At 38.2% G+C, this 26,426-nt stretch overlaps 1 protein-coding gene across 1 annotated transcript in view; it reads left to right on the top strand.

Annotated features, from left to right (window-relative positions):
• The window catches only part of SPHKAP (SPHK1 interactor, AKAP domain containing), a 186,441-nt gene that overhangs the window by 62,367 nt on the left and 97,648 nt on the right, over positions 1-26,426 (top strand). The window contains exon 3 of the mRNA XM_065928912.1: positions 5,212-5,319. Within this exon, the coding sequence (XP_065784984.1) occupies positions 5,212-5,319 (108 nt within the window). The remainder of the gene's footprint in view (positions 1-5,211; positions 5,320-26,426) is intronic.

Here is a 26,426-nt window from a genome sequence, read left to right on the forward strand (position 1 = left end):
GTTACCATTTCCTTCTCCAGGGGGTCTTTTCAACCCAGGGATAGAACCTGTGTCTCCCGCCTTGGCAGGCAGGTTTTTTCCCACATAAGAACATTCTGAGCTGGGTTCTGGGAAGCCCCGATGATGATACATATATTAGGCAAATACAGCATTTTGTGTGTGAAATTTTCTCTTTTAAGACCTTTGATGCTGCTTTACATCATGATACTTATAATTATCAGAAAAAAAAATTTGACAGTATTTGATAGTATAGAAATAGAAGTGTGACTAAACTTAAATTGCTGTCTTCTCCAATTTAATTACTTTTATTGATTTTAAAGCATTGCTCAGTAATATTTAGAGCTGTGTTCAGGTTACCAAGAATCCATCCATGTTCAGGTGCATGGATTCCACATCAATACTAAACTCCTGCAACTTGGTATTCTATATAGAAAAGGAAAATCACTGTACAGGAAAGCAGAATGATCTTTCTTCATTGTTTAGGACACGAAATTTTAAGACAAAATATCATTATTATTTCAACCTTGTGAATGCACAGCGTGTTTGTCATTAGCTCTTCATCTGAAATAATTGAACCTGCAGCTAAAAATAGCAGATAAATAACTGAGCCATGGAAAGCCTGGTGAGTTTTTCTTTTTCCCTACCCCCATCAGAAAGTGACTCTCTCTGCAGGGAGATTATATTCATAAAGCTTTAAAATCATTATATTCTCAAACACATATTCTTCTTTCAAGCATTCTTCTTTCCTAATGATTTGTCTAAACCATTACACCAAAAGCTTTTCACAGGTCAAAATTGCTTAACATATGATGCTAAATGGTTTATTGATGCCTGCATTTTTATTCTCTTTGCTTATTTGCTTCTTAATTTATTTGGGAATTGGAAGAGCACAAGGAATGAAAGGAGAAGAGAGGCAGAGAATTACTGTTATTCCAGAGAAGGGTGCTTCAGATCGCATGATTTCATTGTGTACAGAAGGCAAACTGAGCCTGGGAGCTGGTGGGTAACCTGACCACACAGACAGTCGGGCTAGGACTAGAACTCAGACCTTCTGACCACCCAGAACAGGTCCCTGTGGGAGAGATGGGTAAATGCATAGACATATATTTGGTAGAACTGGAAGATGAGAAATTATGTAACTTTACTACCTTGCAATGGAGCAATCTGTTATGGGGGCTTTGGGACCAGAGGGGCTGGTCCACAGAGTGTGAAGAAAAAGTACAAATCCCTTGAAGTCTGGGCAAAGAGAATAATAATTTTTATAAGAGCTGATGTTTACTGATGCTTTCGAACTGTGGTATTGGAGAAGACTCTTGAGAGTCCTTGGGTCAGCAAGGAGATCCAACCAGTCCATCCTAAAGGAGACCAGTCCTGCATATTCATTGGAAGGACTAATGCTGAAGTTGAAACTCCAAGACTCCGGGAGTTGGTGATGGACAGGGAGGCCTGGCGTGCTGCAGTCCATGGGGCTGCAAAGAGTCGGACACGACTGAGCGACTGGACTGAACTGACGTTTATTGAGCACTTGCTACATGCCAAGAACTATTTTAAGCACACATCACAGATTAGCCCTCAAATTCTACTTCGTAAGTCTAGGTGTTTAATTCAGATAATAACTAAATAGGACCTTAGCCCAGAGAGTTCTCAATTAAATGTAGTATTTCTTGGTCAGTAATTAAAGAATATGAAGTATTAAACAATTAATAACCTGTGAATATCTCTACCAGGACTCTTGCCTGGAAAGTCCCATGGATGGAGGAGCCTGGTGGGCTGCGATCCATGGGGTCTCTAAGAGTCAGACACGACTGAGCGACTTCACTTTCACTTTTCACTTTCATGCATTGGAGAAGGAAACGGCAAGCCACTCCAGTGTTCTTGCCTGGAGAATCCCAGGGACGGGGGAGCCTGGTGGGCTGCCGTCTATGGGGTCGCACAGAGTCGTACACGACTGAAGTGACTTAGCAGCAGCAAATATCTCTAAATAAATAGTGAAATTTAATTGTTGATAAAATCAAGTAAGCTATTTTTTAATTATGATGAATAAAATTCACATTTTAAGTTACATGGGGAATGATTATTCTTACAAGAGACATTCGCTTCCAAGTATTTGTTGTTAAGCAATTGAATTAGGTTGCATTTTAGTTATTTTTTAAATGCATGATATGTTTTATTTTTCAGAGCAGTTTTAGGGTCACAGCAACATGTGAAACTGAACTTACACTTTTTAGGTCAGAAGATTTGCTAAAGAAAATTTGACTTCACACAGCTGAAATGTTTTCAATGTACTAATTTCAAACAAAGACATCCAATTTTCTATTTTCCTTTGTAGTTCATATCAAACAGGAACAATGAGAACCATGTATTGAGAGGATGATGTACCATCTTGCACACTGCTGTGTTTGACACACGACATCTCTCTGAATACCCCAGTGATCCCACCTCCAAGTGGGTATTTACTGCCTCCGTTCACAGGTGTAGAAACTGAGACAGAATTTAAATCAGCCATCCAAGGTCTTCTTGCTACTAATGACCAGGATACGATTTCAACACAGATCACTAATGTCCGTTTTCTTAAATTCTAGTCTATACTGGAAGTAAAAGTGAATGGCAGTGGAAGAAGTGGACTGAGAATCGTTTTCTACTTCAAATAAAGTTGATCTAGATCAATGGTTCTCAATTTTAATGTTTCTGAAATCAAAACTCCTTTGCACTACAAAAATGTTGGGGACCTTGTGAAAATTTTGATTATATGGGTTGTTCTTATTGGTATATTCCATCTTATAAATTAAACCTAAGAAAAGTTCTGCATATAAGCAATATCATATCATATTTGTCTTCGACTCACTTGGGAATCTAAGAAAAATGATACAAATAAACTTATTTGCAGAGCAGAAACAGACTCACAGACTCCGAGAACAAATTTATGATTACCAAGGAGGAAAGGGTGGAGGAGGGATAAATTGGGAATTTGGGATTAACATGTGAACCCTATTGTATAAAATAGATAACCAACAGGGACCTACTGTATAGCACAGGGAACTCTGCTCGATACTCTGCAATAACCTAAATGAGAAAAGAATTTGAAAAAGAATAGATACATGTATGTGTATAACTGAATTACTTTGCTGTATATCTGGAACTAATGCACTGTTAATAAACTATACTCCAATATAAAATAAAAATTTTAAATTAAAAACAACTTTTTCTATTTGCTAAATTGTGTTTTCAGGATATTTTGATGAAGTCTGATGCCACATAGAAACAAAAATGCCAAAACTTGTGCATGTGTGCCAAGTCTCGTCAGTCATAACTGACTCTGTGATGCTATGGACTGTAGCCCACCAGGCTTCTCTCTCCATGGGATTCTTTAGGCAAGAGTACTGGAGTGGGTTGCCATTTCCTTCTCCAGGGGATCTTCCCAAACCAGGGATCAAACCCGTGTCTCTTATGTCTTCTGCATTGGCAGGCGGGTTCTTCACCACTAGTGCAACTTGGGAAGCCCCAACAAAAACTTAAAGCAGCTAAATAAACATATAATTCATAAGAAAAAAAGCTAAGAAAATTCTAAATACGTATTTCTTTAATCTTGAAATAGTAATTAGAATTTAAATAGCTGTGATTTATTACTTAAAAATAATTTTAAAATAAAAATAAACACACTGCATGTTAACATACATATTTTTATGGCCAATACATATGTTTTCGAAAACAAAACAGTTTTGTGAGAAGAGTAACTTTATTTTACGTTTTTAGCAAATCTCCTTAATATCTAACTTAATATCTAACTTAAAAGAACTCAGCTGGACTCTCCTATTTGCTTCTGCACTTAGCCTATTACATTATCACACTTCGTGTGGACCCTGGAGAACTCCACTGAATACTCAGGAGACAATTCAATTGAAAAGGGAAAATAAAGACAATATAATTATAAAAATAATTTGACCACTGGACTCCCTGAAAGGCCCCAGGGACCTCTATAGGTTCCAACTCACACTTTAAGAACTGCAATTTTTATATAAACTCTAAGAGACCTGAGAAGTTTCATCTCCGACTTTCATTTACAGTGATAACTGAAGTCCATCCCACACTGACTCTTGGTATTGTTCTGTAAAAGAATGATGAAAATTTGTTATCTCCAGAATAATAAACCTTGAGAGGGAAAAATATTAAAATAATATCGTGTGGCTAACACAAAAACATTATAGAAAAATGTGTCAGAATTCTATTTGGTTAACTCAGTATGCAGAGACAAAAATTAAAGTATCTTTATAGGACAAAGGAAGACAATCCTTCAGTGTGCAAATGAATATAATTGAAGTGTCATTCTATTTTTGTGGCAGTAACCAAAACTGATTAAATCTATTCTATTACTTAAGTGAAGGTGGTTGTCAAATATTGGCAGACATGTGCCCTAATAGAGAGTACCAGGAGAGCACAGAACTCTTATATGAGAAAAATCTTATACAATATATGAATTGCTTTAAAACATCAAAAGCTGAATTATTTGATTGTTTATGAGACTACATCTTGAAAATGTTTCAGTTCAGAAATGTGATTTTTCTTTATTTCTTTGAAATCAAAACCCAGAAACAAGACATTTGTAAACCATATTTGGTGTTGTTAATTAGTGTATTGAAATTCACTTTGCATTACCATACTGTTTCTACAAGGGAAATGGCTATTGTAATGCACTTATTTATTCCTAATAACTTTTAAACTTAGTGTAGTACCCTAAATGTTCTAAAAGAACTGTGCCTTATTTCATAGAGAAGTTAGCACAGCTGGAAAGCTAAAGAATAATTTCATTATTGCACCAAATGGAGAAACAGTACATTTCAATCGAAAGTATTCACAGAATGTAAAAGAGCTCCAACACTTAAATGAAGTGTGATCCCCATTGCCAATTGGAAGGTAGCCCAAACAGTCATTTGACTGCAAGCTATGCAAAAGTCACAGGTACACTGAAGTTTCCAGATGTTGAATTACGATGAGAGAAGAAACAATATTCACGTCAGTGCGTTCCTTTAAAGTAGATTCTTGGTTGACTGTTTTACATATTTTAAAGATGCTGTTATCCTGGAAGTATTTTTTCCCCTAATCTCCAGATGCTCTGAGGCCAGCAAAACACTTCTAGATTCTTTAGAAAAGAGCTCTTTGTTTAAATAGAAAGTCTTGCCAGTAGCTCTGAGAAGGTTTTCTTGGTTTCCTTAGATTCTCCGCAGTAATAGCCTGCTGGAGTCTACTGACTACTGGCTGCAGAATCAGAGAACACCCTGCCAGATTGGTTTTGTGGAAGACAAGTCTGAAAACTGCGCTTCTGTAAGTAAACACAGCTCTGGGGCTGCGGGCTGAAGAAGTGGGGAGTTGTGAACCTGTGCTTATGAGGGCATAATCATTAAATACAGCATTGGGAAAGTAACCTTTTGAAAATACGTAATTGGTTTATACAGAGGGTGACAGGCCAAAGCTCATGATTCTTCTGCTTTTCTCATTTCAACAGGCAAGTTAATCTTACCAATTCTCTATCCATGTTGTTTTTATTTTTAAAACTGAGAAAAAGATTCAGAAATAGAATTGCATGACGAGAAACAAAAGCCTGATCAAGAGCTCTCTTAGATTCTTTTCAATATATTTTATCACTTCTTCTAATAGGTATTTTCCAACGTGAAAACTGTAAAAATGTTCTACCACTTTTATATGTTATTGTCGTTATTTGAAAACCTTGTCAACATAAGAAATATATAAGCATGAATTTTACTATTCTGTACTGTATCTGAGCTTTACATGTAAAAACCCTCCTTTTCAAGGGAAGAGATGTTCTTATAGATAAGTGTTTCTTGTGGCTTAGATTGTAAAGGCGTAGTGTTGATATGAGAAATCAACACTGTGATCTCTTCTTCCTTTATGAAGTAGTCTGCTTCCTGTATGTTCTACAAAGCTACATGTTTCATTTTAACTGAAATTACCTAGCTCTTATGGGGTCATAATTACAGAAATTGGGGGAGAATATTTCCAAAGAGGAGAGAAATGTAATTCTCATGACTGAGTTGAGAGCATCAGCTCAGAGCTATTCCTGGAGGTAAGTTGCATGCCAGCATTTCTGTTAAAAGAAAAAAAAAGGAAGCTGAAAATGGGATGGAGAAGCTTTTTATATATAATGAGCAAAACCAGAACCGGCAGACAGAGAATGTAAAACATTTCACACTGCAGAGTCTCATAGCCCAACGAAAACAGAGTCCATTCAACACACTAAATTCAATCTCTTTGTTTAGGCAAAATATTTGATTGTGCTATTTGGGGGACTTTTAATCCCTTGTCCAGAAAACCAGTTGATGGCTAAAAATCTTTGGTGAAAACAGAAAGGATTAGGTGGTGAGTTATTTAACAGCAATACCTTCTTTGGAAATTCAGTTCTAAGATGAGATAGAAAATTCAGGCATTTGCTGATACTAATCTCTAATTACACAGCTATGAATTGCAAAAGGGAGAGAAATGGAGAGGAAAAGCTATCGGCATCTACACTTTAGTCAAAGGCTTCATCCAGGCAGCTCCTAAATAAAGGAGTCTGTCATTTGCAGCAGGCACCAAAGTTGAGGCACTAACAATTGCATAATAAAGGGCAAGGAGGTCTTTTCTAAACTTTATATTTTGGGAATCTATATTGAAGATCTACAATTAGAAGTGATAATTTTATAGCCAAAGTTAAGATTACTGCTGGATCTTAGATCTCCCTAAGTGTAAGAAAGTTCTACTCACAACCCCCCACCCCAATCTCAAGGAACTCACATTTGGACGTAAACGACTTTCTTTCTTAATGCTTTGTCCCTTTACTGTTTCAGATGACATCAGTGAGTTTGAGCTAGCTGATTCATGCTGTCCTTATGGTTCTTTCTATTCTTCCCCAAAGGGGAAAAATCTAAACACAAATAAAAGGCATCCTGGAAGGTTTATTTTTCTGCAAGAGTTTATAATAGATGAAACTGACTCAAATGTTAAAAATTGTCCATGACTGTAAACTTTAAAGAAATTTCAGAATCCCTATGAAAAATAAACCCTAACCTCTTAAAAAGTACTTTGCAGTTTACTTTTTCTTAGTTTACAAGTCCTTTCTCTCTTAGTTGGCATAGAAATAGAGTCTCGACCTGGACATTGCTGAAGAGAAGCTATTGTCTAGAGGGAAACAGCTGATCTACAGCAGTGATTGGGCTTCCCCTGGTGGCCCAGCAGGACAGAACCCACCTGCCAATGTAGGAGACGCAAGAGATTCGGGTTCGATCCCTGGGTCAGGAGGGAAGATCCCCAGGAGACAAAAATAGCAACCCACTCCGAAATGCTTGCCTGAAAAATCCCCAGGAGAGAGGAGCCAGGAGGGCTACAGTCCCTGGTGTCGCCAAAGACTCAGACATGATTTAGTGACTCACCAACAACAACAACACAGCACTGGTTTACAGGACAAGAATTTCTTGCCCAAAACAGCTACACACAAGGAAGAAGTAGCCACATGGGCAGAGAAAAAGTACATAATTCCTCTTCCAAACAAATTCTCCTCAGTAGGATAAGCATGAAAGTGTAATTTAAGGAAACCATAATACTGTGTTTTTAAATAATATCTTCATTAAAGTATAGTTTAAGAAATTATTCTGAAGAGATCATCCTGAATCCACATCTATCAACAAATAATCACAACGAATTCTGAGGACCCTAAAGCGAAGTTGCCCCATATTTTATTACTTTGTTCTAACTCTGGGGGATCCTTGGCTATATTATCCTTGCTTCTTTAACTCATTTCTTCCAGATCAAACTTTGTATACAGCTGTTTCATATCCAGTTTTGATTAGCTTGTTATCCATCATGCTAAACTCTTAAGTATCTGGATTTGCAGTTTCTCAAAACGAAGTGCCTTAAAGTACCAATATTTTCTGAACACAAGATGTTCATTTAAAATTTTTATTGAAGGACAGTCTCAGGCATGGAAACCCTTCAGGGTGTTATGGGCATGGGTCAGTAGAGCTGTTTGTTCCCAAGCATCAAACGAGCTTCAAAAATCAGATTTGATCATTATCTCAGTAAAGAACTGCTTTCATTTCACAGCTAAAATGATGTGTCTTAGTGAGCTGTCTGAAGCTATCAAACATGCGATAGGTGCTCTATCATGATCTATATGGGAAAAGAATCTAAAAAAGAGTGGACATATGTGTATGTATAACTGATTCTCATTGCCTTGCAGCAGTAACTAACACAACATTTTAAGTCAACTATGTTGACTTAAAAATCAAAAATATAATTATAAAATTAAAAAAGAAATATGATAGGCCAGTCAAACTTGAGAGAAATCTGACTCAGAAGCCCCCTGAAAGTCACTCTTAATATTTTTTCCAAAAGATATTAAATATGAAAACTGTGCTTTTGCATTTGTAAATAGAGTTGGCTTCCCAGATGGCTCAGTGGTTTCAGAATCTGGCTGTAATGCAGGAGATACAGGAGACGTGGATTCCATCCCTGGTCAGGAAGATCCTCTGGAGGAGGAAATAGCAACCTGCTCCAATATTCTTGCCTGGAGAATCCCATGGACAGAGGAGCCTGGTGGGCTACAGTCTATAGGATCACAAAGAGTCTGACATGACTGAACGACTGAGCACAGAGCACAATCAAATTGCATTATGTTTTTTAATTTCTGACTTGCCATTCTGAGGGAAAAAAGCATACATCAGCCTTGGAGATTTTTTTAATCTAATTATTTAAAAGAGGAATGTGGTGTAGAATAGTAACATTGGAAGCCAATATCTAAATCCAGAAGCTGAGGCATTATCTTAGTAGAAGTCCTTAACTTGAGTGGTAGGATGTGGACGTTTTAGGAAGCTTGACATTTTTAAATTAAAAACTAATTTAGTTACTTTTTAACCCCTATTTCTATTTCAGTTCAGTCATTCAGTTGTGTTCATCTTTTTTCGACCCCATGGACTGCAGCATGCCAGGCCTCCCTGTCCATCACCAACTCCTGGAGCTTACTCAAACTCATGCCCATTGAGCCAGTGATGCCATACAGCCATCTCATCCTCTGTTGTCCCCTTCTTCTCCTGCCTTCAATCTTTCCCAGCATCAGGGTCTTTTCCAATGAATCAGTTCCTCACATCAGGTAGCCAATGTATTGGAGCTTCAGCTTCAGCATCAGTCCTTCAATGAATATTCAGGACTGATTTCTTTTAGGATTGAATAGTTTGATCTCTTTGCTGTCCAAGGGACTCTCAAGAGTCTTCTCCAACTCTACAGCTCAAAAGCATCAATTCTGTGGCACTCAGCATTCTTTATAGTCCAACTCTCACATCCATACATGACTACTGGAAAAACCGTAGCTTTGACTACATGGACCTTTGTTGGCAAAGTAATGTCTCTCTGCTTTTTAATATGCTGTCTAGGTTGGTCATAGCTTTTCTTCCAAGGAGCAACCATCTTTTAATTTCATGGCTTCAGTCACGAAAATCATCTGCAGTGATTTTAGAGGCCAAGAAAATAAACTCTGTCATTGTTTCCCCATCAATTTACCATGAAGTAATGGAGCCAGATGCCATGATCTTCATTTTTTTAATGTTGAGATTTAAGTCAGCTTTTTCACTCTCCTTTTACACTTGCATCAAGAGGCTCTTCAGTTCCTCTTTGCTTTCTGCCATAAGGGTGGTGTCATCTGCAAATCTGAGATTATTGTTATTTCTCCCAGAAATCTTGATTCTAGCCTGTGCATCATCCAGCCTGGTATTTCTCATGATGTACTCTGCATATAAGTTAAGTAAGCAGGATGACAATATACAGCCTTGACATACTCCTTTCCCCATTTGGAACCAGTCTATTGTTCCATGTCCAGTTCTGACTGTTGCTTCTTGAACTGCATGCAGGTTTCTCAGGAGGCAGGTCAGGTGGTCTTGTATTCCCATCTCTTTAAGAATTTTCCACAGTTTGTCATAATCCACACAGTCAAAGGCTTTGGTGTAGTCAATAAAGCAGAAGTAGGTGTTTTTCAGGAACTCTCCTGCTTTTTCTGTGATCCAACAGATGATGGCAATTTGATCTCTGGACCTCTGCCTTTTCTAAATCCAGTTTGACCATCTGGAATTTCTCAGTTCACATACTCTTGAAGGCTAACTTGGAGAATTTTTAGCATTCTTTGCTAGCTCACATACTTTGCTAGTGTGTAAGATGAATGCAATTGTGTGTTAGTTTGAATTTTCTTTGGCATTGCTTTTCTTTGGGATTGGAATGAAAACTGACCTTTTTTCTGTCCTGTGGCCACTGCTGAGTTTTCCAACTTTGCTGGCATACTGAGTGCAGCACTTTAACAGACAGCATCATCTTTTAAGACTTGAAATAGCTCAGCAGAATTCCATCACCTACACTAGCTTTGTTCATAGTCATGTTTCCCAGGGCCCACTTGACTTTTAACTTGAGATTGTCTGGCTCTAGGTGAGTGATCACACCATCATGGTTATCTGGATCACTAAGTTCTTTTTTGTAGCTTTTCTGTGTATTCTTGCTACCTTTTCTTAATATCTTCTGCTTCTGTTAAGTCCATACCATTTCTGTCCTTTATTGTGCCCATCTTTGCATGAAATGTTGCTTTCATATCTCTAATTTCCTGAAGAGTTCTCTAGTCTTTCCCATTCTGTTGTTGTCCTCTATTTCTTTGTATTGATCCTTGAGGAAGGCTTTCTTACCTCTCCTTGCTGTACTTTGGAACTCTGCATTCAGATGGGTATATCTTTTCTTTTCTCTTTTGCCTTTAGCTTATCTTCTTTTCTGAGCTACTTGTAGGTAGCTCAACCATTTTGTCTGTTTGCATTTCTTTTTCATGGGGATGGTCTTGATCCCTGTCTCCTGTACAATGTCACAAACCTCCGTCCATAGTTCTTCAGGCACTCCTCTGTCTATCAGATCTAATCACTTGAATCTATTTGTCACTTCCACTGTATAATTGTAAGGGATTTGATTTAGGTCATTCCTGAATTGTCTAGTGGTTTTCCCTACTTTCTTCAATTTAAGCCTGAATTTGCAATAAGGAGTTTATGATCTGAGCCACAGTCAGCTCCCAGTTTTGTTTTTGCTGACTGTATAAAGCTTCTCCATCTTTGACTGCAAAAAATATAATCAATCTGATTTCGGTATTGACCATTTGGTGATGTCCATGTATAGAGTCATCTCTTGTGTTGTTGGAAGAGAGTGTTTGCTATGACCAGTGTGTTCTCTTGGCAAAACTTTATTAGCCTTTGTCCTGCTTCATTTTGTACTCCCAAGGTCAAACTTGCCTGTTACTCCAGATATCTCTTGACTTCCTAGTTTTGCCTTCCAGTCCCCTATAATGAAAAGGACATCTTTTTTGGGTGTTAGTTCTAGAAGTTCTTGTAAGTCCTCATAGAACTGTTCAACTTCAGATTCTTCAGCATTAATGGTTGGGGCATAGACTTCAATTACTGTGAGATTGAATGGTTTGCCTTGGAAACCAACAGAGATCATTCTGTCATTTTTGAGACTGCACACAGTTAGTGCATTTTTTTGTTGACTATGATGGCTACTCCATTTCTTCCAAGGGATTCTTGCCCACAGTAGCAGATATAATGGTCATCTGAGTTAAATTCACCCATTCCAGTCCATTTTAGTTCACTGATTGCTAAAATGTCGATTTTGTTCTTGCCATCTCCTGTTTGACCACTTCCAACTTACCTTGGTTCATGGACCTAACAAACAACATTCAGATTCCTATGCAGTATTGCTCTTTACAGCATCAGACCTTGCTTCTGTCACCAGTCACATCCACAGCTGCCCATTGTTTTCACTTTGGCTCTGCCTCTTCATTCTTTCTGGAGTTATTTCTCCACTGATTTCCAGTATCATATTGGGCAACTACTGAGCTGGGGAGTTCATCTTTCAGTGTCCTACCTTTTGGTTTTTCATGCTGTTCATGGGGTTCCCAAGGCAAGAATACTGAAGTGGTTTGCCATTCCCTTCTCCAGTGGACCACGTTTTGTCAGACCCATGTGTCTTGGGTGGCCCTACATGGCATGGCTCATAGTTTCATTGAGTTAGACAAGACTGTGGTCCATGTGATCAGTTTGCTTAGTTTTCTGTGATTGCAGTTTTCGTTCTGTCTGCCCCTTGAGGAATAAGGATAAGAGACTCATCATTTTGCTCTTTACTAGAATTTAATTTCTAATTTTTCCAGAACTATCTTCTGGTTTAATGCTTCATTAAAATTGCCTTGAAATTCACATTATTTCTATTCATAATTACAGTCAGCTCTTTCCTTACTGATCATTTTAAGACTTTTGGCTATCACCCTGCAAATAAATTATACCCTCTAGCATGAATTTTAACTGATGAATCTTGGCATTTGAAAATGTTTTGCATTTGCCTTAAATTTGTGAATAAATTAATAAGATTTTCGAGCAGCCTTTAACATTCCAGATATGATATTGTGAAACTAGGAAGATATTTGACAGCTGTTCAGTGGGTCTCTGATTTGAATGAAACCCAGGGGCAACAATGACAGAATGGTATCTTGAATGACTGCTTTTTATTTTATATTATTTCTCCAAATATGTCTGTATCTACCCTTTTCTGAAACTTAGTAGAAAAGTTAAGGAAGAGACAAATAGCCCACTTGATAAGTTGGCCTATGGAAAAATCTAGGTTTACATGATTAAGGAAATATAAAATGTGAAGAGATATTTACATGATCTGGTACAGACCACGCGACCTCATCTCACCTGGGTAGTAGCTTCGGACGCATCTTAAAAATCCAAGCATCCCAGAGAAAACTTTTGTCTCTCAGTAAAATGAAAGTTTCACTGAACCTTCCCAAGTTTTTAGAAGCCAGTGAATTAGAAAGGCACTTTATTGTGAAGCATGACACAGAGGGATAGTCGAAAAAAGAGTTTCCCACCAATCAACTAGGTGGCTCTACATCTATGAGGTCATGTGCAAGAAACCAAAACCTAGAAGAGTGATCGATCAAACTGAGAAGAAGCTTTTGATAAATAATTTGAGGGCTGTATCTAAACTATGTGGCCAAACAGTACTGTAGTAGTTTGGAGGTCAGATGGTAAAGAATCTGCCTGTGATGTGGGAGACCTGGATCTGATCCCTGTGTCAGGAAGAGCCCCCGGAGAAGGAAATGGCAACCCACTCCAGTATTCTTGCCTGGAGAAACCCATGAACAGGGGGGTTGCAAGGAGTTGGACATGACTAAGCTACTAACACTTTTACACTTTGACTTTCAATTTGGGAGTAAGTCTTAAGCTCAGTCCATACATTTATCAGTGTCTTAGATCCTGGAACTGTTCAGGAAGATGTTTTTATAAGTTTACTTTGATTGAAAATTGAGTCCAAATTCTATGTCCTAAAGTGAAAGTCGCTCAGTCATGTCTGACTGTGACTCCATAGACTGCAGCCCACCAGGCTCCTCCTAAGTTGTAGGTAAAATGATACATAATAAAAATTAAGATCATTGACTTTGTTTACTGTCCCAGAAATTACAGTGTACGTGCTCAGATTTTCAGTCGTGTCTGACTCTTTGCAACTTCATGGTCTGCAACCAGGCTCCTCTCTGTCCATGGGATTTCTTAGGAAAGCACCCTGGAGTTGTCGTTCAGCCACTCAGTCATGCCTGACTCTTTACAATCCCAAAGACTACAGCACCCCAGACTTCCCTGTCCTTCACCATCTCCCAGATCTTGCTCTAACTCATGTCCATTGAATCATGAGTGATGCCATCCAACCGTATCACCCTGTGTTGTCACTTTCTCCTCCTGACTTCAATCTCTCCCAGCTTCAGGGTCTTTTCTAATGCGTCAGCTCTTCATATCAGGTGGCCAAAGTATTGGAGCTTCTGCTTCAGCATCAGTCCTTCCAATGAATATTCAGAGTTGATTTCCTTTAGGATTGATTGGTTTGTTCTCCTTGCAGTCCAAGGGACTCTCAAGAGTCTTCTCCAATACCACAGTTCAAAAGCATCAATTCTTTGGCATTCAGCCTTCTTTATGATCCAACTCTCACATCCATACATGACTACTGGAAAAACCCTAGCTTTAACTGTATGGACTTTTGTTAAAAAAGTAGATTGCTATTTTATCTAAGCATTAAATAAGTGGAATGAGACTTCTAATAATTCATAATAGAAACCAAGGCTCCCAGTGTAATTATTTAAAATATGCTTCAAAACTGCACATATTATGTATTAAACAAAAGACGTCAATGAATTGAATGAAGAAAAGAAGTCAAGGATAACTGTTATGATTTTGGCATGAGTTCTTAGGTGGATTTAAGTTACCGTGATGGGGGAGACTAAAGGTTGGGAGAAGTAGTTGGAGGTAGGAGTAGGGATATGATTCTGAGTGTCTTTTAATTATCCAGGTAGAAATGTCAACTTAGTAGTTGGTAGTACAAATAGGAATTTTTGGCAAGATTAAGGAAGAGAGAAGGGATTTGAGGGCAGGAAGTAAAGATCAGTCACACCAGGGAGAATGTGTGGATGAAGAAGGGAGCTTGTAACTGTGATCTGGAAAGCAAGAGATTATTTTTTAAGCATGTAAGTCTGAATTTCAAATACACAATGAAGTGTTTTATGCATCCTGGTATTTTTGTTACTAAACATACAGACAGATGAATAGATCTGAATGTACTTTTAAACTTAGGTGTTCAAACCGTTCTCAGTTTTTTTAAAAAAAATTCATTTTGACAGAAGAATACATTATTAAAATAACTCAGAATAGGTTTGAATTTCATATTTCAAACAATTCCTGCAATTACAGCAATTTTCCTTTGAGTAGAAAGCCAATCAGTCAACAAAAACCAAGAACAGTAAACACTGTTTCTCATTAAAATACCTTTAGGCTTCAAGGATATTTATTACATAGTTTAGGTATCTCTTTAGCAGAATTATTTTGTTAACTTTTCTTTCTTGATCAGTTATTCCAAAATCCCAGGAAAACTAGTCAGAAGTAACAGCATTAATTTTTTTTCATAACTTAGAGTCTAAAGGTTAAAAATGAATAAATCAGAGGAAGAATCAAAGTGTGCCTGGCTAATGACCACCATAGGATGTCTGCTTTCAGTTCAAAGCCTCTGGGGTATTATTTCTCTTTTATAATAATGACACAAGCTCACCCTTAGACCTTTATTAGAGATGAGAAAGTGCTTCAAGCAGAACTGCTGCCCTTCTACCCTTGTATATTACACTCTTTTTAAGACCAGAGACAGCCCTCACTGTATGTTCCAGACAGTGCCTGGCAGGTCAGCTGGTTCATAGCTTCTATGATGTTAGTGGAATTTAATTGGATTATCTGGAGCCGTTCAATGTACTTGCCAGAATCATCTGAATTAGCTGAAAAGAGTGAAAGAAAGTTTGTCCATTGCCAAGTTATGCCTTGTGGGTTTCCCAGGTGACTCAGCGCTAAAGAGTCTGCCCACAATGCAGGAGATGCAGGTTTGATCCCTGGGTCAGGAAGATCCCCTGGAGAAGGAAATGACAACCCACTGCACTATTCTTGCCTGGGAAATCCCATGGACAGAGGAGCCTGGCAGCCTATAGCCCATGGGGTCACAGCGAGTCAGACACAGCTTGACGACTAAGGAGCAGCAACAAAGTTATGCCTCAGATTTGATTTAACAGGACCATTAAAGAAACAGCCTAAGTCAGCAGACATGACTGATTGACTAACACTTTCACAGGTCAGCAGTATCTAAGGTGGTTTTGCTAGGTACCCAGGGATGAATTCTTTCAGAAGAGAGTCTTCCAATCTTTGGCACCATTGCCGAACAAATGTCTTCATTCTTCATGAAAGTATTCTTCACAATGGCATTCCTAACGTGTACACATATATTTACATATATGCTTCCCCTCCTTCCTTCCTTATTAATTCTTATGTTCCTCCAAATCCTCTTTAAAAAACAAATATTAAAACAAGCAAAACACTTTCTTTGACCCTTTCCCTGTGAAACCACTCTCCCTATATTCCTCCTTCTCTTGACCACCGAACTTAAAAACTAGTAAAAAGCATATTGTCTATTCTATCTGAACCACTATCTGGTTATCTTACCTTTCTGCTGAAATTGTTCTTATCCTCTGACGTGTTGTCAGTGCTTATGTTACTCACCTTGAGCAGAACAAACTAAACTCATACCCCCACCCAGCTTCTGAAGAGGGGCTACTTTTTTCCATGGCTTCATGGACATCATTCTCTCTTCTAATTATTTCCCTACCTCTTGTATCATTTCTCCTCTGTCTTTTTCTTGGACTTCTGCTTCCCCCAACCTAGCTCTTAAATATGGCTTTTCCCAAAGCTCTGTGCAAAAAGCCATCCTTCCTTTCTAACAGTTCTCACTGAATCATTCATCCATAACTAATGGCTTTAGCCACATCTATATACCAGTGACTGCCATCTCAGGACTACAGACTTCTTTCCAAGTACCTGTTAGATAAACTCATCTGAAAAATCTCAAAAATAACACATAGTCAACATAAATTGGGTAAATATCCAAAAATATGGTCCTTCTCCCAAAATTTCAGTTGATGGTTTTGTAGTCTACACATTTTCCCAGGTTGTAGTCCTTAGAATCACACTCATCTTATTTTTCTCTTAGGCGTCATCTCTAATTGATTACCAAAAGCTGTTTTTATTTCTCAGTTCTGACTGTGCCTTTTTCAGACCTACTGTCACTACTTTATTGTTTAATGCCCCACATATTTCTTCTAAGTATTTAATGTGCAAAAATCTAAAGCAAACACAGAAAACAAGAGACAAAAAAACAAAGAAGACCTTAGCAGTCTTGACAGTCCACTGATATTTGGGTATCTTTCTCTCCTGAGTTCCTTTGCAGCATCAAATTCCTAGACTTATTTCAAGGTTCTAGTGTTACAAATAATTGCATTACCAGTTACTCTGCTACCATGCTGTGTCACGTAGTTCCTCAGGGGCCCCTTAATCAGATCAGTATCTAATTCAAGACCGTGACTCTAGTTTTTAATTGAATTGAATATGAATCCCAAGGGAATATGGATATGATTCACCCTGTTATCCTGGGTTTTATATTTTTTAAAACTTTTTATTTTGTGTTGGGGTATAGCCGATTAACAATGTTATGATAGTTTCAGGTGGACAACAAAGGAACTCAGTCATACATATACATGTATTCATTCTCCCCTAAATTCCCCTCCCATCCAGGCCGCTGCATAACATTGAGCAGAGTTCTTTATGCTATACAGTAGGTTGTTATTGGTTATCCATTTTAAATGTAGCAATGTGTGCATATCCATCCTAGTTTTTAAAGTGCATTGCAAAATGATGGGTCAAGGAAGAAGCACTTTGACACTGGTACTCTCTGACATTGAAGACACAATCACAATATTCATTTGCCAGAGCCTAGCAGCAGCCCCATGTATGCATTCCGTCATGTTTGACTCTGCGACCCCACTGAGGAAGGCATGGCAACCTACTCCTGTAATTTTGCCTGGAGAATCTCCATGGACAGAGGAACCTGGCAAGCTATAGACTATAGGGTCACAAATAGTCGGACATGACTGAAATGATTTAGCATGCATGCACACAGCAGCAACCCCAAAATAAAATAGCTTTGGTAAGCATATTTACAACACATGCTAAACAAAATGTACTAGAGTTCTCCTATAGTGCCAAACTAAGTGACTAAACTTCTATTCGTGAAATTGCAGACCCCAAGGGCTGGAACAAATCTGAGAAGATGTATTCCCCATTCCACTCACACTTCAAATGAGAAAACAAAATAGCAATGAGGAGAAGGATTGCTCAAAGCCTCGGATTAAGTTAGCAACATCTACAGCCCAGTTTCTAGCAAAATGAATACAGCAGTTTTTCAATATTTTGGTAGATCCCCTTCTACAGTAGCTATAATAACTTTATTAAAATGTAATAAGATGTACAATTTCTTTTGTAGGATGATTTTATTTGAAGCATGAAAGATTTTTATTACCAATCCATGCTGAAGACCTTAAATTATTAAAAAGTTCCAAGATATTTAGCTTTCTGACTGTTTTTAGTACATTTAAGATTGTCACATTTTGTATACATAATACTGTCAAATTATATCTGGGGCACATATAATTATATCATTCATAGTTATAAATACCATTAAGGTTTGGGTGGCTCAGTGGTAAAGAATTCACCTGCAGTGCAGAGACATGGGTTTGATCCCTGGGTAGGGAAGATTCCCTGGAGAAGGAAATAGCAACCCACTCCAGTATTTTTGCCTGGGACAGAGTAGCCAAGTGGGCTGCAGTCCGTGGGGTCACAAAGAGTTGGATCTGACTTAGCAACTAAACAGCAATTAAGTTTGATATGTCTGTACCATCAACCAAAGCAACGTAGCCCTTGGTAACCTCGAGCGGCAGTGCCTACACTTAGCCCTCCATCTGACATTTATCGAGTCTTATGATATTCAAAACACTCCACCAGAGTCTCTGAGATATATGGAAACATGAGCAAAGATTCTCTACATTTTAAGTAGCTCAGAAAACTGGACATTTTAACTAATGCTAAGTTGCTTCAGTCATGTCCGACTCTGCCACCCTATGGACTGTAGCTTGTCAGGCTCCTCTGTCCTTGGGATTCTCCAGGCAAGAATACTGGAGTGGGTTGCCGTGCCCTCCTCCAGAAGATCTTTCCAACCCAGGGATTGAATCCGTGTATCTTATGTCTCCTGCATTGGCAGATGGGTTCTTTACCCCTAACGCCACCTGGGAAGCCCATTTTAAATAATATTCCATAATAATTCTGGATACTGATTCCACTCCCACTCTCCTGGGCTTGCTTATTTTGTTGTCGTTTTCTCCATCTTGTTTCTTGGCTGGACTGGTTTAGTGAAGTTTATTTCCTTTTCATACTGTGAAGTCTTTGGTGTCACTCCTCAGAGATGCACAGCCTTGGGCCTGTGCACAATCACCTAGGACAACCATGATCCTAGCAGGTCTCTCTCTCTGACTGTGTATTTCTCTGATCTTTCTTTTAAGCTGCCTGTTTCATTTGGTAGTACATTCCTGCATGTTAGACTCCACTACTTGCCAGTTGATTATTCTATTGCTTTTAAAAATGCCTTGGAATATAAATTGCTCAGCAGACTGATGCAATTAAACTTAGGCAGGTGTAATTTCTGTAGTTTTGATTTTTGTTCTGACCCCATGAGAGTTCTTTTTGGATACCTTTCTAATTCACTCTAATAAACTAGCTGACTGTGGTGTAGCTTGTTGATCTTAAGTAAGAGAAGCTGTTATTTTTAAGAATGCACTCAGGCTTGAACTTCTCTAGACACTGTTTCAAATAATCTCAGTGCCTTTTGGAAAGAGCTTCTGAGTTCTCTTTTATTATGGTTTGCCTTTCCTCCTAGGCAACATCTCTTAAGTGGTCATGCAGGGCATTGGGTGTAACAGTAGCCTCTGATGTTCTTGGCTTGCCTCTCTAAGTTAGAACTGCTACTTTCTAAAAGACACCGGAGTGAGTCCAGGCTTACTCTACTCATCTCACGACAGGCCAATAAATCAGAGACAAGATGTTGAGACAAGGGATACGACTTGGAAAGCTGGCTGATCAAGAAGATGGCAGACTAATGTCTCAAAATGATCATCTTATCTGTGCCTGGATGCCAGGTTCTTTCATAGATCAGAGATGAGGAGAGGTGAGGAAACAAAGTAAAAAGGACATTGATCTTGCAAATATCTCCTAGAATGACAAGTCTCAGGCAGGGGATGTGTTAATTTCTTTCTGCCATCTACAAGTGGACAGGATTCTGCAAAGTCACTTTAGTTTAACAGTTAAGCAGAGGGGCAGGATTCTCCGAAGCCATTATGTGTGATTATAATAACAAAAGCAACTAAAAGCTGGTTGAAGCAACAGTTCCAACATGGAGTCAGAATTGGCTTTTCCCTGCAACAGTCCTAGTATTCCCAGCCTGCTGTAGCTAAGTAGCACCTGGGAGGGGCCCACGTGGAAGAAAGAAGATCCCAGTTTCTTGGTTTCACTCACCAGGTATTTAGCCTCTTCACTTTGGATCTGGAGGGGATGAGTAATGCTGGCAGTTTCTCTCAGTGAGATAAGATATAGGAAATATTGTTGGGAGTTGAGGGGACAGGAGACCCAAATGGAGTCAAAATGTACTGAAGGAAGCAGAGGCAGGGGAAAGGAGAAAGTGGGGTGTGGCATAAACACCACAGACTTTTTCTCTATTCTGAGTTTTAGTAGATTTTCTTGAAAACATTTCCTTTTCTCTGTGTTCTCACGACTGTTTCTAAGGAATTAGAGCATTTGCTTTTGTAGTTCCCCTCGTCCCCTGCTTTGCTTCCTTCGCTGAGGAGTTGGTCCGCAGAGCTCTTCTTGCTGCCATCCCAGGCCTGGAAATTTCTACTATATTTATGTTACCTGCCTGATGCTTGGAGATGTTCGAGTCTGTGACCCAGGCAGGACTTACAAATAAAGTCAGGCGTTTCTCACCTCCAGTTAAAGATCTCTTTATATCCTTCAGCTTTTAGCCTTGTTGAGGGTAGAGCTGACATTCTTCATGAAAGTTAAGAAATCTAATTTCCCCAAAGAAGAGCATCTCATTTTCATATAAAGTTGACAAGTCAATGTTTGGGGAAAGAATCAAGATTGTTCTCACGGAAAAAATGGAAGTTTCTTATAATCATGGAGTTCAACTTCAGGAGATGCTTCTACTGATTTTATTCTGAAAACATTTAACAGATGTCACAGTTGTCTAGAGAAGCTATCCATTAAAAACTTGTTAAATACTGATTTTTCAGCTTTAAGGACTATAATTTCACCATGAGCCCAAAAAATAAACTGTAAAAGATTCCTCTTGATACTGCATGAATTGATTCACAATATACTGTTTGGCTGGAAGCTACTTAGATGTTAAATAAGGTCTGGCAAAGGATGATAAATGTGAAATAGCTAAAACTGAGTCATTCTCTCTAGTACTAATTGTATAGCAAACCCAATTGTCTATTCATATCATTTGTTTTTTCGGACAAAATTATATTATCAGCCTCCAAGAGAATGTAGTCATGTATCCTTGAAATCAGCAGAATTTTGTGAATTTTCAAGTAGAAATTCATAGATAGGTATATCTGCATCAAAGAAAATTCTCTGGTCACTGTAATTTTCCTCAAATAGCATTAATAAAAGTAGGTTGTACAGGCTAAAAAAATTGATATTAAAATTAAGGGTCATATTTCATTTATCACAACAAATTCCCAGGTGACTTGGCCTATGTGACCCCAAAGCTTCCTTCCAATTTTAAAGACTATTTTCAGATACTTATCCATTCTTCTTCGGGTCAGTTCAGTTCAGTTGCTCAGTCACGTCCGACTCTTTGCGACCCCATGGATGGCAGCACGCCAGGCCTCCCTATCCATCACCAACTCCTAGAGTTTACCCAAACTCATGTCCATTGAATTGGTGATGCCATCCAACCATGTCATCCTCTGCCGTCCTCTCCTCCTCCTGCCTTCAGTCTTTCGAAGCATCAGGGTCTTTTCAAATGAGTCAGCTCTTCACATCAGGTGGCCAAAGTATTGGAGTTTCAGCTTCAACATCAGTCCTTCCAATGAACACTCGGACTGCTCTCCTTTAGGATGGACTGGCTGGATCTCCTTGCAGTCCAAGGGACTCTCAAGAATCTTCTCCAACACCACAGTTCAAAAGCATCAATTCTTCAGTTCTCACTTTTCTTTGTAGTCCAACTCTCACATCCATACATGACTACTGGAAAAATGATTGCTTTGCCTAAATGGACCTTTTGGCAAAGTAATGTTTCTGCTTTTTAATATGCTATCTAGGTTGGTCATAACTTTTCTTCCAAGGAGCAAGCGTCTTTTAATTTCATGGCTGCAATCACCATCTGCAGTGATTTTGGAACCCCAAAAAATAAAGTCTGACACTGTTCCCCATCTATCTGCCATGAACTGATGGAACCAGATGCCATGATCTTTGTTTTCTGAATGTTGAGCTTGAAGCCAACTTTTTCACTTTCCTCTTTCACTTTCATCAAGAGGTTCTTTAGTTCTTCTTCACTTTCTGCCATAAGGGTGGTGTCATCAGCATATCTGAGGTTATTGATATTTCTACCTGCAATCTTGATTCCAGCTTGTGCTTCATCCAGCCCAGTGTTTCTCATGATGTACTCTCCATATAAGTTAAGCAATAGGGTGGCAATATACAGCCTTGATGTACTCCTTTCCCGATTTGGAACCAGTCTGTTGTTCCATGTCCAGTTCTAACTGTTGCTTCCTGACCTGCATACAGGTTTCTCAAGAGGCAGGTCAGGTGGTCCCATCTCTTTCGGAATTTTCCACAGCTTTTGTGATCCACACAGTCAAAGCAGAATCATTGTTCTTAACAGTGCAATATTGGAAGAAAGTGATATTGTGCTTAATTAGTGAAAACAGCATAATTTTGCTGCCTTTATTTTTTTACACTGAACTTCAGCATGGTGTTCTGTTAACTCAGCAGACTGCTGTTGTTCTGGTGTGAAGTGCGTGAAAACACATTCTCTTTGCTTTGCTTAGGAGGCGAAGAACTAGGGGCATATATTTGGTTTACCTTGGTAGCTGCAAGGGGAAGTCATCAATCAATGTCACAGGCTTTGAGCTATTCTTATGACAACTCAACTTTATTAATTATTTTTTTTTCCTTCAGGTAAGTTTGTCTGTAAAGATGCTCTTTTCCCCTTTATTCATCACAGCCCTTTCTCACTCATCATATAGGCAGAGATTTCTTTGATCTAAAGAGAAGTTCCTTCAAAGTGGGAAAGCAAAGAATTGGACTTGAGCCCTGCTTGTATGTCTGGAAACTGAAGGGAGGAGTAATTTGTTCAGGCAAAGTCCTCTTAAGTTTTTAGTTTATGAAACACTTTTGAAAACTAATCAATCATGAACATTTTAGAAACTACCTGAAATGAAATCCCACAAGACATTTAAAATGATACAATGTGGTGCATGAAAATTTACAGCACATCATTTGTTTGAAAAACAAAACCAAAAGAACTTAAATGGCTTATAATAATATTAATATTTATATATGAATATATAAAAATGAGATATTAACAGATGGATGTTTTTGTAGTGTGTTGATAATTATGGGAAAAATTCTTGAAGGCTTTCAACTTCTTTCAGATCAGTTGTGCAGGCATTTATTTGCCTTCTTATTCATAGCCATACTGCTATTAATGTCATCTCTTATTTAAATTTCTTTAATTTTAATACTATCAGTGCCAGGAAGCCATTAATAGTATATGCTATCTGTGCAAGATGAAATGGGAAAATAATAATATTATTTTTTATTATTTATTATTTCTGTAGAAACCCTATGAAATACCCAGAATAGGTATTGTATGTAAAGAAATGTGCATGGGTGTTGAAAGGTTTAATGTTTGTCCAGGATCAAAAAGTGATGGACTTAATGCTTGAAATCAGGTCTCCCAAATACATTTGCCAAGCAGCGATTAATTGGGAAAGTAAAGTCTTATGATTTCACATTCTTGATTTTCTGGAGACGCAATTGACAAAAATATAGTCCTCAGGCCAAATTTGGCCCACTGCTTGTTTTTGTAAATAATTTCATTGGGACACAGTCACATCCATTCTGTTCCACACTTCCTGTGACTGTCTCCCCTATCACCACAGAAGAGATGAGTAAATGCAGCAAAAACTTTTGAAAAATAAATATAGCTTCTTTGCATTATTGATTTAGTATGGGTAAAAACAAGACTATTTCTGCTCTATCTGTGGAATCTCTCCGATCTGTTATACATCAAGTGTTTGATGGACATTACTTTTCACCATCAAGACTTTAGTTCATCAATCTCTGCTTTCAATTACTTAAAACCTTGATATGTTTTGAGTAAACTTAAGATTCTTGGTGTATTGAATTGTGCAACGTAGAGTGACTATAAGCTCTGTGAACTGAACTTTAACTGAAGTCTTAATTTTTCTTGATGGAGCACTGTACCTTAGGATTTTAAATTCACCAGGATATTTGATTTTCATGTTTCCACCTAAATTCCGGGGTTCTTTTAAATTGACTTCCCTATTCTAATAATATACTTAATTTACCTTATTGGAAAAAAAAACACTGTATGTTTTGAAATTTTTATCAAAGAATAATTCCATGGCTGTTTCCCACAAACGCTTATTTTTGTTTCTCTTTAGTAAAGCTTTTTTGTGCCTCGCCTCTTAGTGGCTTCTAATTTCACTAGTCCAAGTGTCCTAAGAAATTACATGTTTCATAGCATTTTCTCCTGGCTTGCTCCTGAGAATTAGACAGATATATTGCCTTTTCTTGTCCCTCTGAAGCATAATCTGGCATCTTTGAGGAGAACAATATTGCTTCCTGCATAAAACTAGCTTTTGTTTGTCTCAAAGCTGTAATTACTAACTGTATTTTTAGTTCTGTAAACCCTAATTTGCCATCCCATTTTACTGTTGCCTGTTAATCACAACCTACCAGAAGTCACAAAAGCCATGGTCTTTGAGAAATATTTGATGTGTGCTTGGCAATTCAGAAAGAGGAACGAACGCTTGTCAGCTCTTTAGAAAAGGAAAGCAAGTCCTTGGTTATTCAAAGAGAGTGTGATCAGAGGATATATTTTCCAGTTTCTGGGCCTCAGATTTCATGAAGTAAGTTAGTTAGGGGTATGTGCATGCACACCTGAGCCTTAAGTAAGTCATTATTAATTTAAAAAATAGACACATTTGTGTATACCAAAAGACTGTACTAAAAGTTTACTGCATCCATGGTATAAAAGAAAAAATGCAAGTATTATAAGAATGTTTTCATCTTTGAGGTCTTAATGATGATATTCTGTAATTTGAATTTACTTCCATAATTATGTTCTTCCTGTTCTTCCTACCTTAATAAGCATTGTGCTGCTCCCTGAAACTCTAGTGGTGACTAAGATCGACACAGTCTCTGCCCTTTTGCATCCAAAATTTTCTTGGTGTTGGAATAGGATGATCTTACTTTTTGATGATAACATTGGCTGTCCTATGTAAATGGAAACTGATTGGCAGGAATACATGTTGAAAGGACAAGGGAGAGAGAAAGAGAAGGGTGGAAGAAGTAGAGAAGAAAGGATGGAGGGAAGGAGGGTAGGAAAAAATAAGACAGGCAGGCTCAAATAAAATAAAGGCAAGTGAAAAGTGAAGTCGCTCAGTCGTGTCTTACTCTTTGTGACCCCATGCACTGTATGTAGCCTACCAGGTTCCTCCATCCATGGAATTTTCCAGGCAAGAATACTGGAATGGGTTGCCATTTCCTTCTGCAGGAGATCTTCCAACCCAGAGGTTGAACCTGCGTTGTAGGCAGATGCTTACACCTTCTGAAATAAAAGCAAAGTTACATACAATTGGGGGTACTTCTGAAGACTTCCCTAATTCAAGGTTAACATCTCATGAGCATTAACATAGAATACAGATAATGGATCTGAGATTATATCAGTTAACCCCCATTATAGAACATTTTTGCATTTAAATACATGTTTTAATCATAGTATATATTTACACAAATTTTTCCTTTGCCAACATCTCTTTTCAAATGGTCAAAAAAGACCACCTGTCTTAGGATAGACAGTTGCTTAGCGTAAGGTCACAGGGGCACATTATGGAAATTTCTAATTTAGGACTAATCTCCATACATTTATCTTTGTCTAACTGAATGGTGATTTTTTTTTCTTCTAATTTTTTTAACACTGTCTTTGCTATTTCTTTGAGTTGTTTTCTCCTAAATTAACTCAGGTCATTGGGAATGGCTCCTTGGTCTTTCTTTCTTTCTTTCTTTCTTTTTTTTTTTTTTTTTTTTTTTTTTTTTTTTTGATTAGTTGTGAAAGGTTGTTGCTGAACGATAAGACGCGGGATTCTTGGCCTCCGGAGGAGACGAATTCAATCCGGGGCCAGAGACGAGGCTGGATCGCTCAGAGCTTTTGTGTAATAAAGTTTTATTAAAGTATAAAGGAGATAGAGAAAGCTTCTGACATAGGCATCAGAAGGGGGCAAAAGAGAACCCCCCTCCTAGTCTTTAGCTGTATGTTATATAGTCACAGTCTGTTAATGAAAAGAAAGGAATGTCATAAAATCTAGAATGGCACCAGATAATTCATCCCAGGCCATAAAACTATTGACTTGCATCTTGTACCAACAAATAGTTTCGTTTACATAGATTAGGGGAACAATACCTGAATAAGTAAGTTAGGCCCTTTGGCGGAACCAACTTGAAGATGGAGTCTGGGGTTCATTAACATAGCTTAAGACAACATTTCCATACGAAAAAGAAATGTATTGGTTAACTCAAGGTTTGGGAGTAGTTAGCTTTAGGTGAGACCAGGTGTCATGGCCACACAGAATGTTAGGAGAAACCTCCTTT

This window comes from Muntiacus reevesi, chromosome 3 (genome assembly GCF_963930625.1).
Source record: "Muntiacus reevesi chromosome 3, mMunRee1.1, whole genome shotgun sequence".
In the NCBI taxonomy this organism is placed as follows: Eukaryota; Metazoa; Chordata; class Mammalia; order Artiodactyla; family Cervidae; genus Muntiacus; species Muntiacus reevesi.